The sequence below is a fragment of the Pungitius pungitius genome, chromosome 12, assembly GCF_949316345.1.
Source record: "Pungitius pungitius chromosome 12, fPunPun2.1, whole genome shotgun sequence".
NCBI lineage: Eukaryota > Metazoa > Chordata > Actinopteri > Perciformes > Gasterosteidae > Pungitius > Pungitius pungitius.
Window position 1 is genome coordinate 10,826,398 of NC_084911.1, and position 12,328 is coordinate 10,838,725.

Sequence of the window (12,328 nt, forward strand, 5' to 3'; positions counted from 1 at the left end):
ACAGGTACAGGAATATGATCCAATAGTGTTGGTGCAATCAGCGTTGGGACCACAAATACCTGCAGTCTTGCATTCATCTACGTCTGTCAAGAGATGTCACAGACAGGTGATCAACATGAGCTACATGTTCACAAAACAAAACAAATGAAGCATTTGAATGGTGTGATGAATGAAATGAAGGGGGAGAGGTTTGGTGATTTTACATCTTACTTTGATTTACTACTGTTCAGACGAAATAAATGAACTTTCCATTTACAACCGTGGGATTCTGATGTGAGCCGGTAAGCGCGGGAGGTATTTCATACTCAGACTCACAAACACAGCCTGCGTCACCTGAATACTGAACAAGGGCTCCGTACCTGTGCATTCCTTGGATTGCCCAGGTGCTGATGTTGGATCTGTAGCAGTGAACCCATCCATACAGGTACAGGAATATGATCCAATAGTGTTGTTGCAATCAGCGTTGGGACCACAAATACCTGCAGTCTTGCATTCATCTACGTCTGTCAAGACATGTTAGACACAGGAGCTCAAGGTGAGAGGTGCGCTACATGTTCACTAAACGAAATGAACAATGAATGAAGGGGTGACCGTCCATTACTTTGATTCTCTAGACTTCAGATGAAATAAATGAACTTACCAATACAACCGTAGGATGTCGGTGTGGGCGTGTAAGCGGGGGGGATCTCATACCCAGACGCACAAATACAGCCTCCGTGACCTGAACACTCAGCAAGTGGTCCGCAGGAGAATGAGTCACATGTAGAATGGTCTAAAGAGGGACAAAACACACACATAAATAAAACCAACAAACTCTTTTTACTTTCAGTTAACAGTCAATCATTTAGAACTAAAAGACACACTTATATATGTATATGGCAAAGAATCTCCTTACAGGTCACAAAACCCATATTGCTATGCTGGTGGCTGGACGGTTGGTAGATGTAGAATCCTCCAGGACAGAGGACCACGGACATCTCAGAACTATAAGTCCCGCAAGATCCATTATTAGCATATGCAGCCCCTGTGCTCGCATTACTTGATTCATCGTTTGGGTAACTAAAGGGGAAATAAATGGGGTACTTGGTACCGCCACATGGGCCTGCTTGGCAGTCTGGGATCAGTCTATCTCCTCCAAGTCCCACGAAGCGCAGCCATTTCCCAACAAGTGTGGCATCATTGTTTGGATTGCCAGAAAAGGAGCTTGGTTGAAATAAGTAGTTGCGCCATGTGTCAGTAATGTTTGTGTATCCGTCACAAGAACCTGCGAGGAAGAGATTGTTGTCAATAATAAATAATAACAGGTATTTCACAAATAACCAGAATGTATATCTGATGTTTCCAAGTGAAAATCATTCCTACCGGGAGGAAAAACACAGTGGCCGAGGATAGAGAGGGAACCTATGAAGTACAAATACAAAGAAGAGAAGATTTTAAGACTTAAAGACATAACATATGTCATCTTAACATTTGTGTGAGATGTATTAAGACTGTTGTGGAAATGGTCTCAATGCCGAGATGTTGTGAACAATACTGAAGACAAGACTTTAATTACATTTTTAACTCTATTATAACAGCTTTTGGGACAATAATGTTCCGTCAAAAAATGAATTACTCTTTTGTAAACTAAACGTTCATGTTTTTGCTGTATTTAGTTAAAATATATAGAAATGCATTCTACATTCATCGTCAGTCACTCTGGAGGCTGATCTGAATACAGATATAAGTCCAAATAAATTGTCTCAGCAAGGATAATATCAATGAATTATAGTTTAATTCACTGCAGTTATTCATTGTCACATATTTCCAACTCTATGAAACATGAATTAACTCACCGAGGAGCAGTATAACGGCACAGCAGTTCATCATGACGGGTAAGACTGCGCAAAAACATTAACCAGCACTCTTTGAGCTTAGTATATCTAGATTCTGCTCATTTGCACAGCTTTTCCAAAATGTTTTTGTAAGGTGTGGGACCAATGCAAAAACCAATGCAAAATAAGTTTTGTGTGAAGGAAAAGCTTGTGTGTAACAGCTCCAAGAGGTGAGGAGGAAACGGAGGACTGAGAGGCAGCACAACATTTACATGAACGCAATTCCCCATCTCTGTAGTAGTAAGAGAATCACCCCCAAGCATTAGGAACATGTTCTAGATGGTGGTATATTATTTTGTACTGTATGTGTTTTATGTCAGCCCAGCTTCATGATCATTCATCCTTACTGTTTTATCCTTAATGAGAGGCGAATCCAGGATTCATAGAACTGAAGTTACATACGTAACCTTCCTTTTACCTGTTAACGATAATCATATTTTTCACATGGATGTATTGGTGTTTCTGTAAATAGAAAACCAAATGTTCAAAAAATTCTAAAAAGAGGTATTATATTTTTCTACAAAATTCACAGGCAACATAAAGACGACGGTTTTTGTGTAAATTGCTATTTATCAATTATAAAGATGAAATGGTAAATTTGTGCTAATTCTCTTGGAGAGTAATGTTGTTAATAATGATGCAGTAGAAATGCTTTACACTTATTAGGCATTAACATCAGATGGAAAAGTCTTTATACTAATTCCATGATAGCAGGTACAAAATAAAAGAAAAAAAATACTTATGGTGTCTAAAGAATGTGAACATCTAGCTTGCAGCCATGCTAACTGAAATTAAGAATAATTATGAAATACTGAATTAAGATGAAGGTTGATACCAAAAGGAGTGAGATTATTTATCGTTTTTTTGTAGATTTGCTTATCATTTATTTGTCATCGTCTGAAAATTTAGAATCATGAGTGTATATTGCCATCTAGTGTTGATACTTGGAAACTGCAAGACTAGAATTACAATTTCAAGCGTTTGAATCAAATATAATCAATATTCATTGTTATTATTCACATCAACGCATACTTGATAATAAATATTTTGCTTATAGTGTAAGCACTTTTAAAGAAAATAACCAAACATGTCACGTCTGCGCAATATGCTTGAGAACTATTTCAGAAAACGTTTACCAGAACTTCCGGTGTATAGCTACTATATGTACTAGTCCCAATTTAGGAATTCTCCGTCAAAATGAATGATTATAAAAATGGATTTTAAACCGCTCTATCTATTAAGGTAACAATTCTAATATGTTCCAGTAAAGCCACCTTGAACGCATGGCGATCCTCAACAAAGTGAGAAAGACGGAGCTGGCGAACTCACTAGGAACCTTCGTTAGTATTCTGTGTTTCCTCACCGCCAGTTATTGGAACGGAATAACTACAGTGGCAGTCCGCGCAGCGGTAAATCGGATGCATTTAATTGATTTTAAACGTCTAAATACTCTCTATTTCTGTATGTGATTGTCCCCGCATGTCTAACGCCACACGAGTGTGAAGCTGGAAAATCGTTGTAACGGTTTAGAAAAAGCTACAACTGTGACTCAGACGCCCCTTTAGGCGCGTTGCTACTGTTTGTATTAGCATCGGGTGCTAACGGAACAACCGTCTTTTTATAGCCAGATTCTCCTCAAGCCAATTCTGATGTGTTAATAAAACCACGGAGACAGCCATGACTTCACTGGTAAGTCTCGAATAAAGTTCAACTAACGTACACAATGTAAAACCTCCCGCTTATCCATGGTAATTAACCGATATTGTGCCTGCTGTAATATTATGACACCTAAGCTGTAAGGTGGACTGCATACCATATGATTTGTCTCGGTTTAAATGTGGTCTGCTCCACTGCAGACGGATTAAAGTGCTGAGACAAAATGAATACTTTGACTCTGTTCGTCTTGTAGGGGAGCAGCAGTAGTTCCTCGAGCACGGAATACACCGTGCGGGTCCCCAAGTGAGTAATGAATATCTACACTAGACTGTTCCTTGTTGTTCTGTGTCTGTGCAGGTCCTCGAACTTAGAAATGAACACGAAGGGATTCTGTATTTGTTCAATATTTTGATAACCGACATCATTATAAAACTGATGTGCCCCCCCTGTTTTTTTTGTTTACATTTTGGTTTATCTGTCCCATAGAAACAACAGCAAGAAGTACAATCTCATGGCTTTCAATTCGGGAGACAAAGTCAACTGTTCAACCTGGACACAGGTGGGAAAGAAGTGACAACCAGTGTGAAGAATACAAAAAGTCTAGGATGATTTTAAAGAAGCAGCACTAGCGACCGACTCTCCATTTTCTCATTTCTTTCCTTCTCAGGCTCGTATGGAGAGAGACATGAGTGCCCGACGGATATATGGGGAGGAAGAAGCGGCGGAAGGTGCGGCTGGCAGTGAGTTTGGCAAAAAGCAGCGCGAGGAATCACGCCGGAAGAAGTATGGTATTGTGACTCGGGAGTTCAAAGTGGAGGACCAGCCCTGGATTCTAAAAGTCAATGGCAAGGCCGGCAAGAGGTGGGGAGAAACTCTTCTTAAGCATCCCATTCAATCTCATTAAACCAAACTATCTCTCAGTGAACCTGCTTAGGGGAAGAGGGAGCACACACACTCTCTGCTGTTAATAAAACATCTGTTTTCTTGCTCTGTCCATGTACAGGTTCAAAGGTATAAAAAAGGGCGGTGTTACAGAAAATGCCTCCTACTACATCTTTACACAGTGTCCCGATGGAGCTTTCGAGGCTTTTCCCGTCCACGGCTGGTACAACTTTACACCGCAGGCCAAACACCGAACTCTCACTGCTGAGGAGGCTGAGGAGGAGTGGGGCAGGTGTGTGAATGGGGGATGAAGAGAGGGGCATGAATAAAAGAATAAGTCCTTGGTTTACCCAGGTTGTGCGGGGGAATCAAACACGTCAGCCATTGTCTTTGTTTCACAGAAGAAACAAGGTGGTGAATCACTTCAGCATCATGCTTCAGAGACGTTTCCGGGAGCAGGAGCGTGGTGGTGAGGACGATGACGATGAGAATGATAAGTCGGGGAAGAAGAAAAAGAAGGGGGGCAGGAAAGGTGGAGATCTGCGCATTCACGACCTGGAGGAAGACTTGGAGATGAGCAGCGATGACAGTGACAGCAGTGTGGGGGACGGTAAGAAGAATAAAACAGGATGGGATTAAAGACTGAACAAACTGAACAGGAGTGTGAATTTCAGGATCCTTATGTCTGCCATATTTGTATTCCTTCTGTGACCATGTGATTTCTCCATCCCACCTTCACCCAACTCTTCATCGGGCAGATGGAGAGGCAAAGACAAAGGGAAAAAAGGATTCGGGGAAAGGGAAAGCAAAGAAGAAGAAAAGAAAGAGCAGTGACAAAGATGCCCTGGAGGACAGCGATGACGGTGACTACGAGGGTCTAGAGGTGGATTACATGTCGGATGAAAGCAGGTCAGATCCACCGCGCTGTACAGTACGCCGGTGTTTCCGTAAGCACCGCCTCTTCTTCTACTAGCATGTACTTCTGTTTCCCAAAGCAGTTCAGACGAAGAGCCGGAAAAGGCAAAGCAAAGCAAAGGAGAGGATCATCCCAAAGGTCAGGTCCTCATCTGTTGAACAGTACTGATCTGTTAAATCCTTAAATATTCAAACAATGATTTATGCATGTGTTGTATACAATATTAAAATAGAGCGTAATCGCTGGGCTAGAAGTTGAGTAGGATGTCATCCATATCCAATTTAGGGTGCATCAAATTTGAATGGGAAATTTGAATGTCAATTTGGCTGGCATTGCATTTTGTTCCAATTAACATAAAAAAGACTTTTGCGAAGTTTGGAGGAATTCCATTGCAATTTAGGGGTGCCACCTAACACATGAACTTTGGCGAAATTAGGTAAAATAGGTTTGGCTGTGGGTTGCGGTCATGTTCAACTGCCTGCAGCACATTCGGCAGGTGCTGCTCCTTCCTTGCCACCGCGACAAAGTCGGATGTGAGCTTGACGCCACGCTCGGCACAGTCATTGACCACGTTCATTGCACATACATCGACTTCACTTTTTTGGAACGCAGCATTGGTCGCCCATTCCCTCACGACGAGAGACATAAATTCTGGATCAATTTGAAGCTGGTGCATCTCAAACCAGCAACTATTGGCCAGGTTAGCCAAGCTGGTCGTTGACAAGTGGGTGGGGAATTTTGGCTTGCCAATGCCCAAGCGCTGCTCAGGGCTGTGCATGGGGAGATCACCGGGCTAATGCTCCAAGATCGCTCTGGCAAGTGCACGCTTGTCATCATTGGGCACCTTGCTGCTGAAGAGAGCCAGGGGTAGCATCTCACCTGTCAGGTACCAGCGATGCCTCTCCTCATCTACAGCCTTGTATGCCTGCAGGTGGTGGTAGAGCGTCAGGTCATTCCAGGTAGCATATACACAAACACAAACTCATGGTAGTCACCTCGCTGATGAACGGGATGACTCAGCCTTCAGGTCTGCAAAAACCAGTGTACCCAACACAGAAAGATCACCTCAGTTTTCTTGAGCTGTAGTATTGTTTACCTCAGATCTCCATGGCGACCGTTGAGCACTGTTAACCACTTTATCCAACAAAAACAGATGAGCGGTGGTACCCCTAAATTGTCATGTACTGGAAAAATATCAGGCATGTGTTGTTTCTACATATATTCAAGCACTTTTGGCACCCAGCCATATCAAAATTCAAGAATTGTGTTTTTTGATGCACCATAAATCCATCCTGCCTCAATGTACACAAGCCTTTAAAGTTTAGCGTCAATGATTCATTGGCTTTACTAAAATGAATGACTGGTATTTGTTTTCTTTCCAAATGTGTGTCCTTTTGATAGGGATCGATGAGGCATCTGAAAGTGAGGAAGAGAGTGAGGAGGAGAAACCGAACGAAGAGGAAACGAAAGAGGAGGAGGAGGAAGAGGAAGGAAAGAAGACGCCGGTCCAAACGGAAAAGAAGAAGAAAAAAGGTGCAGAACCCAAGGAGAGAGATGAGGGTTCGACAAAGTACACACTTAAATGAGGTCCTATTTGACACACGCCAGTGTCAAATCATTCTGCCTGATGCATAAAGACAAGTGGGTATTTGTTGAGTTGTATGGTTTTGTGTGTCACAGACAGCAGCGGCGAGTCGGAAACCTCCGACGACAGTGACATCGACGGAGAGACCGCCTCCGCTCTGTTCATGGTGATTAGTGTGCCTCTGGCTGCATACAGTGACGTCTGTCCATTGTCCATGCCTTTTATGTAAAAGTATGTAGACTATAAGTAACACGGGATGATCAGTTGACAACAACTCTAGTAAAATCCAGAATATCTTCAATCATCGGCACGTCAGCAGAGCTTCTACTCAAACATCGTGGTTGTGCAACTCCCTCTGTATTTACATTTTTGTTTTGTCTCAAACGTTTTCTCCTTTCCTCAGAAGAAGCGCACGCCCCCTAAACGTGGTGGGCGCGGCTCTGCAGGCAGCTCCAGGACTGGCAGTCGCCCCGGCACACCGTCCATCGACTCGGCCTCCACCTCCAGTACACTCCGCGCTGCTGCCAGCAAGCTAGAGCAAGGTGTTTCCTAATACCACATTTCAGTATAGCGACAAAAAGACACTTGACATATCATGGTGTTTACGTGAAACTTTCAAAAGTGGCCGTCAAGTCTGAAACAGATGCATGGGTTTTGTTTTTCTATTTTGACTAAATCTCCGTGTCCTGCAGGTAAGAGACCGACTGCAGGTCCTAGCACTGACTCCCCGGCTGCCAAAAGGCTCAAAATGGAGCCCAGCAGTCAGAGCCCAGCCCCCTCTGGGAAGACCACGCCCCAACCGCCATCAGGCAAATCCACTCCTAGCTCCAGGTACTTCTTACCAGTCTTGATGCGTCCCAGAAATATTGCCCCATTTAATTATTGTAAACCATGAAAGGTTAAACGTGGTCACTGTGAACAGGTTTAACTCGTTGTGTGCTTCTCTCTCCATCTACTCCACAGTGATGTGCAGCTGACAGAGGAAGCAGTCCGGCGGTACTTGATCCGTAAACCGATGACCACCAAAGACCTGCTGAAGAAGTTCCAGACCAAGCGCACGGGTTTGAGCAGCGAGCAGACCGTCAATGTGCTGGCGCAGATCCTGAAACGCCTCAATCCGGAGCGCAAGAATGTCAACGACAAAATGCACTTCTACCTCACTGAATAAGCAATGAAGCCGAGAGGTGTGGAGAGACGGGGGGGCGAGGAGGGAGAGAACGCCACGGTCTATATGCTGTTGTGACACGCCATAGCATCAGTCAATGCTGATTTAGCAACAAAAAATATTTTTTACTACTAAGTATTACGCATCCCAAACTTTTTTTTCATTCCCTGAAATCTTGGTCTGAAATCTCCCATCAGATCGTAGAACATTAAGTGAATTTCTAGTTTTCCCTCAAAGTGTGAACACTTTAACATTAAACTTGAGGTTATGGAAAGTTTTTGTTTAGTTTTCTGTAAGATTTTCAAATAAAAGGGTTCGCTCTCTGTATTCTGTTCCTCATTCACATTTTATTGTATAGTCTCGTATGAATACAGCAACAGCTTATTAATAATTATGCTTCATGAACGGAACTAAAAAAGGATCTAAAATCTTAATCGGTAATCTATAAATACGAAGTAAGGTTTTATTAACAGATCATTTATTTCCCTCTATAAGGTAAGATAGCATCTTCAAAGACCAAACTAAGTCAATTTGTTCTGGAGGTGCGATCACCATTATGTAAAACCCCTTAGAGATTAGAAATGAAGAGGCTCCAGGACACTAGTGAATGTGTTTATGTACAAATATAGTTTTTCAAACAGATCTTTTCTTCCAGCTGTAATGTAAGACTGCATCCGCAAGGGCTTCCAAACTACAATGACTTCACTTTTTTTGAACGCAGCATTGGTCGCCCCTTTCCTTCACGTCGAGAGACATAAATTCTGGATCAATTTGTAGCTGGTGCATCCCAAACCAGCAATCCTTATTGGCCAGGTTAGCCAAGCTGATAGTTGACAAGAGGGTGGGGAATTTTGGCTTTCCAAAGCCAGTGCCCAAGCGCTGCTCAGGGATGTGCATGGGGAGATCAGTGGGCTTATGCTCCAAGATCGCTCTGGCAAGTGCACGCTTGTCATCATTGGGCACCTTGCTGCTGAAGAGAGCCAGGGGTAGCATCTCACCTGTCAGGTACCAGCGATGCCTCTCCAGCGCCTTGATTGCTGATGCTTCAATGCCCTCATCTACAGCCTTGTATGCCTGCAGGTGGTGGTAGAGTGTCAGGTCATTCCAGGTAGCATCTTAACAAACACAAACTCATGGTAGTCACCTCGCTTGTGGCCAGTGACTTCTTTTGCACACCTGACAAGTTCAGCACATAAATTCTCCAGGAGTGGTTGCTCGGTGTTGCCAGGAATGTAGCGGGACCGTTAGCTGCTGCATTCTTGTGGTAACATATTCCATTTCTCTCTCAGACGTGTGAACACGGTAACCTCTGGTGACCGTGATGACTCCACCTTCAGGTCTGCAAAAACCAGTGTACCCAACACAGAAAGATCACCTCAGTTTTCTTGAGCTGTAGTATTGTTTACCTCAGATCTCCATGGCGACCGTTGAGCACTGTTAACCACTTTATCCACGAAAAACAGATGAGCGGTGGTACCCCTAAATCATCATGTACTGGAAAAATATCTGGCATGTGTTGTTTCTACATATATTCAAACACTTTTGGCACCCAGCCAAGGATAGAAGACGCCGGTCCAAACGGAAAAGAAGAAGAAAAAAGGTGCAGATCCCAAGGAGAGAGATGAGGGTTGGGTATAGAGATAGGGTCTTATTTGACACACGCATTGTCAAATCATTCTGCCTAATGCATAAAGCCAAGTGGGTATTTGTGGAGTTGTATTCTTTTGTGTGTCACAGACAGCAGCGGCGAGTCGGAAAGCTCAGACGACAGTGACATCGACGGAGAGACCGCCTCCGCTTTGTTATCAGGCTGCTCTTGTAAATCGCTTAAACCTCTCCAGCTGATTCAGAATGCTGCAGCACGTGTATTAACAAGAACTAAGAAATGGGATCATATAACTCCTGTATTAACTTCTCTGCACTGGCTTCCTGTTAAATCAAGAATAGAATTTAAGGTACTTATCCTCACCTACAAGTCACTTGCTGGTGAGGCACCGTCTTATCTTAAAGAGCTTGTTACATCGTATTGCCCTCCAAGGCATCTACGCTCCGTAGATGCTGGGCTACTTGTGGTTCCTAGAGTTTTAAAAAGTAGGACGGGGGCCAGAGCCTTCAGTTATTAAGCTCCTCTTTTGTGGAACCAGCTTCCACTTTCAGTCCGGGGGGCAGACTCGGTCAGTTCATTTAAGATGAAGCTTAAAACGTTCCTCTTTGATATTGCTTATAGTTAGGGCTGGCTCAGGTTAGCCTGGACCAGCCCTTAGTTAAGCTGCTCTAGGCTTAGACTGCCGGGGGACTTCTTAGGACACACCGAGCCCCTCTCTCACGCTCACACTCTCACTCTCTCCTCCCACAATCATCCATGTTTTATTTATGTACAACACTAATTAAGCTTCTTTCCGGGAGTTTTTTGTGCTTTCTCGCCTAGCAGGTCTCAGTGGATCATAGTTTCGTGCGGACCCCGGTTCTGACTCCTGGCATGGCTCTGCTGACACCTGCTGCTGCCATCACCATTACTTTAAATATGATTCATATTACTGTCATCATAAACCAACATCTTTCTGCTCTCCCTCCCCACAGAAGCCTCTGTGGATGGTGGTTCTATCTGATGGTGGTTGTCCCTGCAGTGGTCCTGCCGTACACCTCTTCTGCTACTTGCAATTACTTGTATCATTTCTGTTAGAGGAATTGAATGTATTGTACATCTTTTACATTGTTGATTCTGCACACATGACATCCATTGCAGTCTGTCCATCCCGGGAGAGGGATCCCTCCTCTTACGTTCTCCCTAAGGTTTCTTCCCTTTTTTCCCCATTGAAGGGTTTTTTCATATTTTGGGGAGTTTTTCCTGTGCCGATGTGAGGGTTTCGGGACAGAGGATGTTGCATGTGTACAGACTGTAAAGCCCTCTGAGGCAAATTTGTAATTTGCGATTTTGGGCTATACAAAATAAAATGAATTGAATTGAATTGAATCAAAGAAGCTGTGGACATGATCACAAAGGCTGTCGACTTCAAAGGAGAAATAAATGTATCCTTTTAACATTCTACAATGAAGCCATTGGAATTAATATGCAAACTGTTTTAATTCTGAGATGCTTCTGTGAACCTTGGATATGACGTACATGCTATAAAGAATCTCTTCACCTTATAAAAGCTCCATATGGAGCTGCTGACTTAAAAGCCTTCCAACATAAAGTTTCCAACATAATAAAAAAAAAATTCAACCATTCAAACAATCTTTGTTTCTAGCCATACACTGACAATTTCAAACGCATTCTTTAAAGGTATCAACAACACCATTCTAATTATAATAAAACATACCTAATAATATATTCAATTTCTGCTGATAGATCCCCTTAAATAGTTCACACTTTTTCTTTACGTGCAAAGAGATTAAAAATCAGTGTAGCCTTGACCCTTAAGATCAGTTTGACACCACCATGTCAGACGGCCAGATGAAGAAAACCGCCAGCAATGCCAAGCTGAGGCGCCTCCTGCCCGACTTCTCCTTCACACCCCTCAATGAAGGTCTGACTTCAATACCACAATACTATTTCAACACTTTAAAACCCTGTAATCCATGGAACTGTGTACACAAGGGCGTGAAGGAGAATAGAACAAATAAAGGAGTGCTCAGGCTGGTAATGACTTGCTGTGTTCATTTTTTTCTCTCCTCAGCTATAAAGATGACATGCAACTGGTTCGAGACCAACTACAAGAATGCCCGAACATGAAGTGACCCACCATTGGCAGCATTCTTTGGTTCTGGTGTGATGCAAGTTGTCATGACTGTCTCATATTATTACATTCAGTGCCACATTTAACATGGATGAACACATTCTCTAGTGTACTGAAGCCTGTTCAAATCCAATCGCTAAGGGGTGTTACAACAGTGATCGCAGATCAACCCAAACAGTCAACTACCAGGACCTGAGTATGCAAATAAGGGATAGTTATGGAAAAGAACAAACAAATGCCTGCACACTGACCTTCCCTCCTCCTATAGTGGATGCACAGTGGCTGAAAACATACTCAGCAAACCTCCAAAGCAACCTGAACAAATTTGGAAGCCCTTGCGGATGCAGTCTTACATTAGAGGACAGAGGATGTTGCATGTGTACAGACTGTAAAGCCCTCTGAGGCAAATTTGTAATTTGCGATTTTGGGCTATACAAAATAAAATGAATTGAATTGAATTGTTCATGGTGATTAGTGTGCCTCTGGCTGCATACAGTGACGTCTGTCCAT

At 43.1% G+C, this 12,328-nt stretch overlaps 1 protein-coding gene and 1 long non-coding RNA gene across 3 annotated transcripts; both read left to right on the top strand.

Moving 5' to 3' along the window:
- Positions 1–3,165: 3,165 nt before the first annotated feature.
- Positions 3,166–8,403, top strand: gtf2f1 (general transcription factor IIF, polypeptide 1). 2 transcript variants are annotated; one of them, XM_037475705.2, is made up of 14 exons: positions 3,166–3,283; positions 3,499–3,563; positions 3,784–3,833; positions 4,017–4,089; positions 4,198–4,391; positions 4,534–4,704; positions 4,814–5,022; positions 5,171–5,321; positions 5,411–5,466; positions 6,730–6,861; positions 7,009–7,079; positions 7,317–7,455; positions 7,606–7,744; positions 7,877–8,403. In XM_037475705.2, exons 2-14 carry the CDS (start codon positions 3,552–3,554, stop codon positions 8,079–8,081), a joined length of 1,602 nt encoding a protein of 533 aa, XP_037331602.2. In that variant the 5' UTR covers positions 3,166–3,283; positions 3,499–3,551; the 3' UTR covers positions 8,082–8,403. The 2 variants fall into 2 exon arrangements, 1 of the variants encoding a protein (XP_037331602.2); XR_009957147.1 differs by having other exon boundaries at positions 3,233–3,563; positions 7,877–8,142; positions 8,176–8,403.
- Positions 8,404–11,039: 2,636 nt separating this feature from the next.
- LOC134133014 (uncharacterized) lies at positions 11,040–12,169 on the top strand. Its single transcript, XR_009957154.1, has 3 exons — positions 11,040–11,108; positions 11,509–11,608; positions 11,759–12,169. It is a non-coding gene; the product is annotated as an uncharacterized LOC134133014 (long non-coding RNA).
- The last annotated feature ends 159 nt before the right edge of the window (positions 12,170–12,328 follow it).

Bases quoted from the DNA above. Each gene is read 5' to 3' on its own strand.
- gtf2f1 (XM_037475705.2), top strand. The intron at 4,392-4,533 runs GTGGGGAGAAAC...GTCCATGTACAG, and splicing joins AATGGCAAGGCCGGCAAGAG to GTTCAAAGGTATAAAAAAGG. The intron at 4,705-4,813 runs GTGTGTGAATGG...TTTGTTTCACAG, and splicing joins GCTGAGGAGGAGTGGGGCAG to AAGAAACAAGGTGGTGAATC.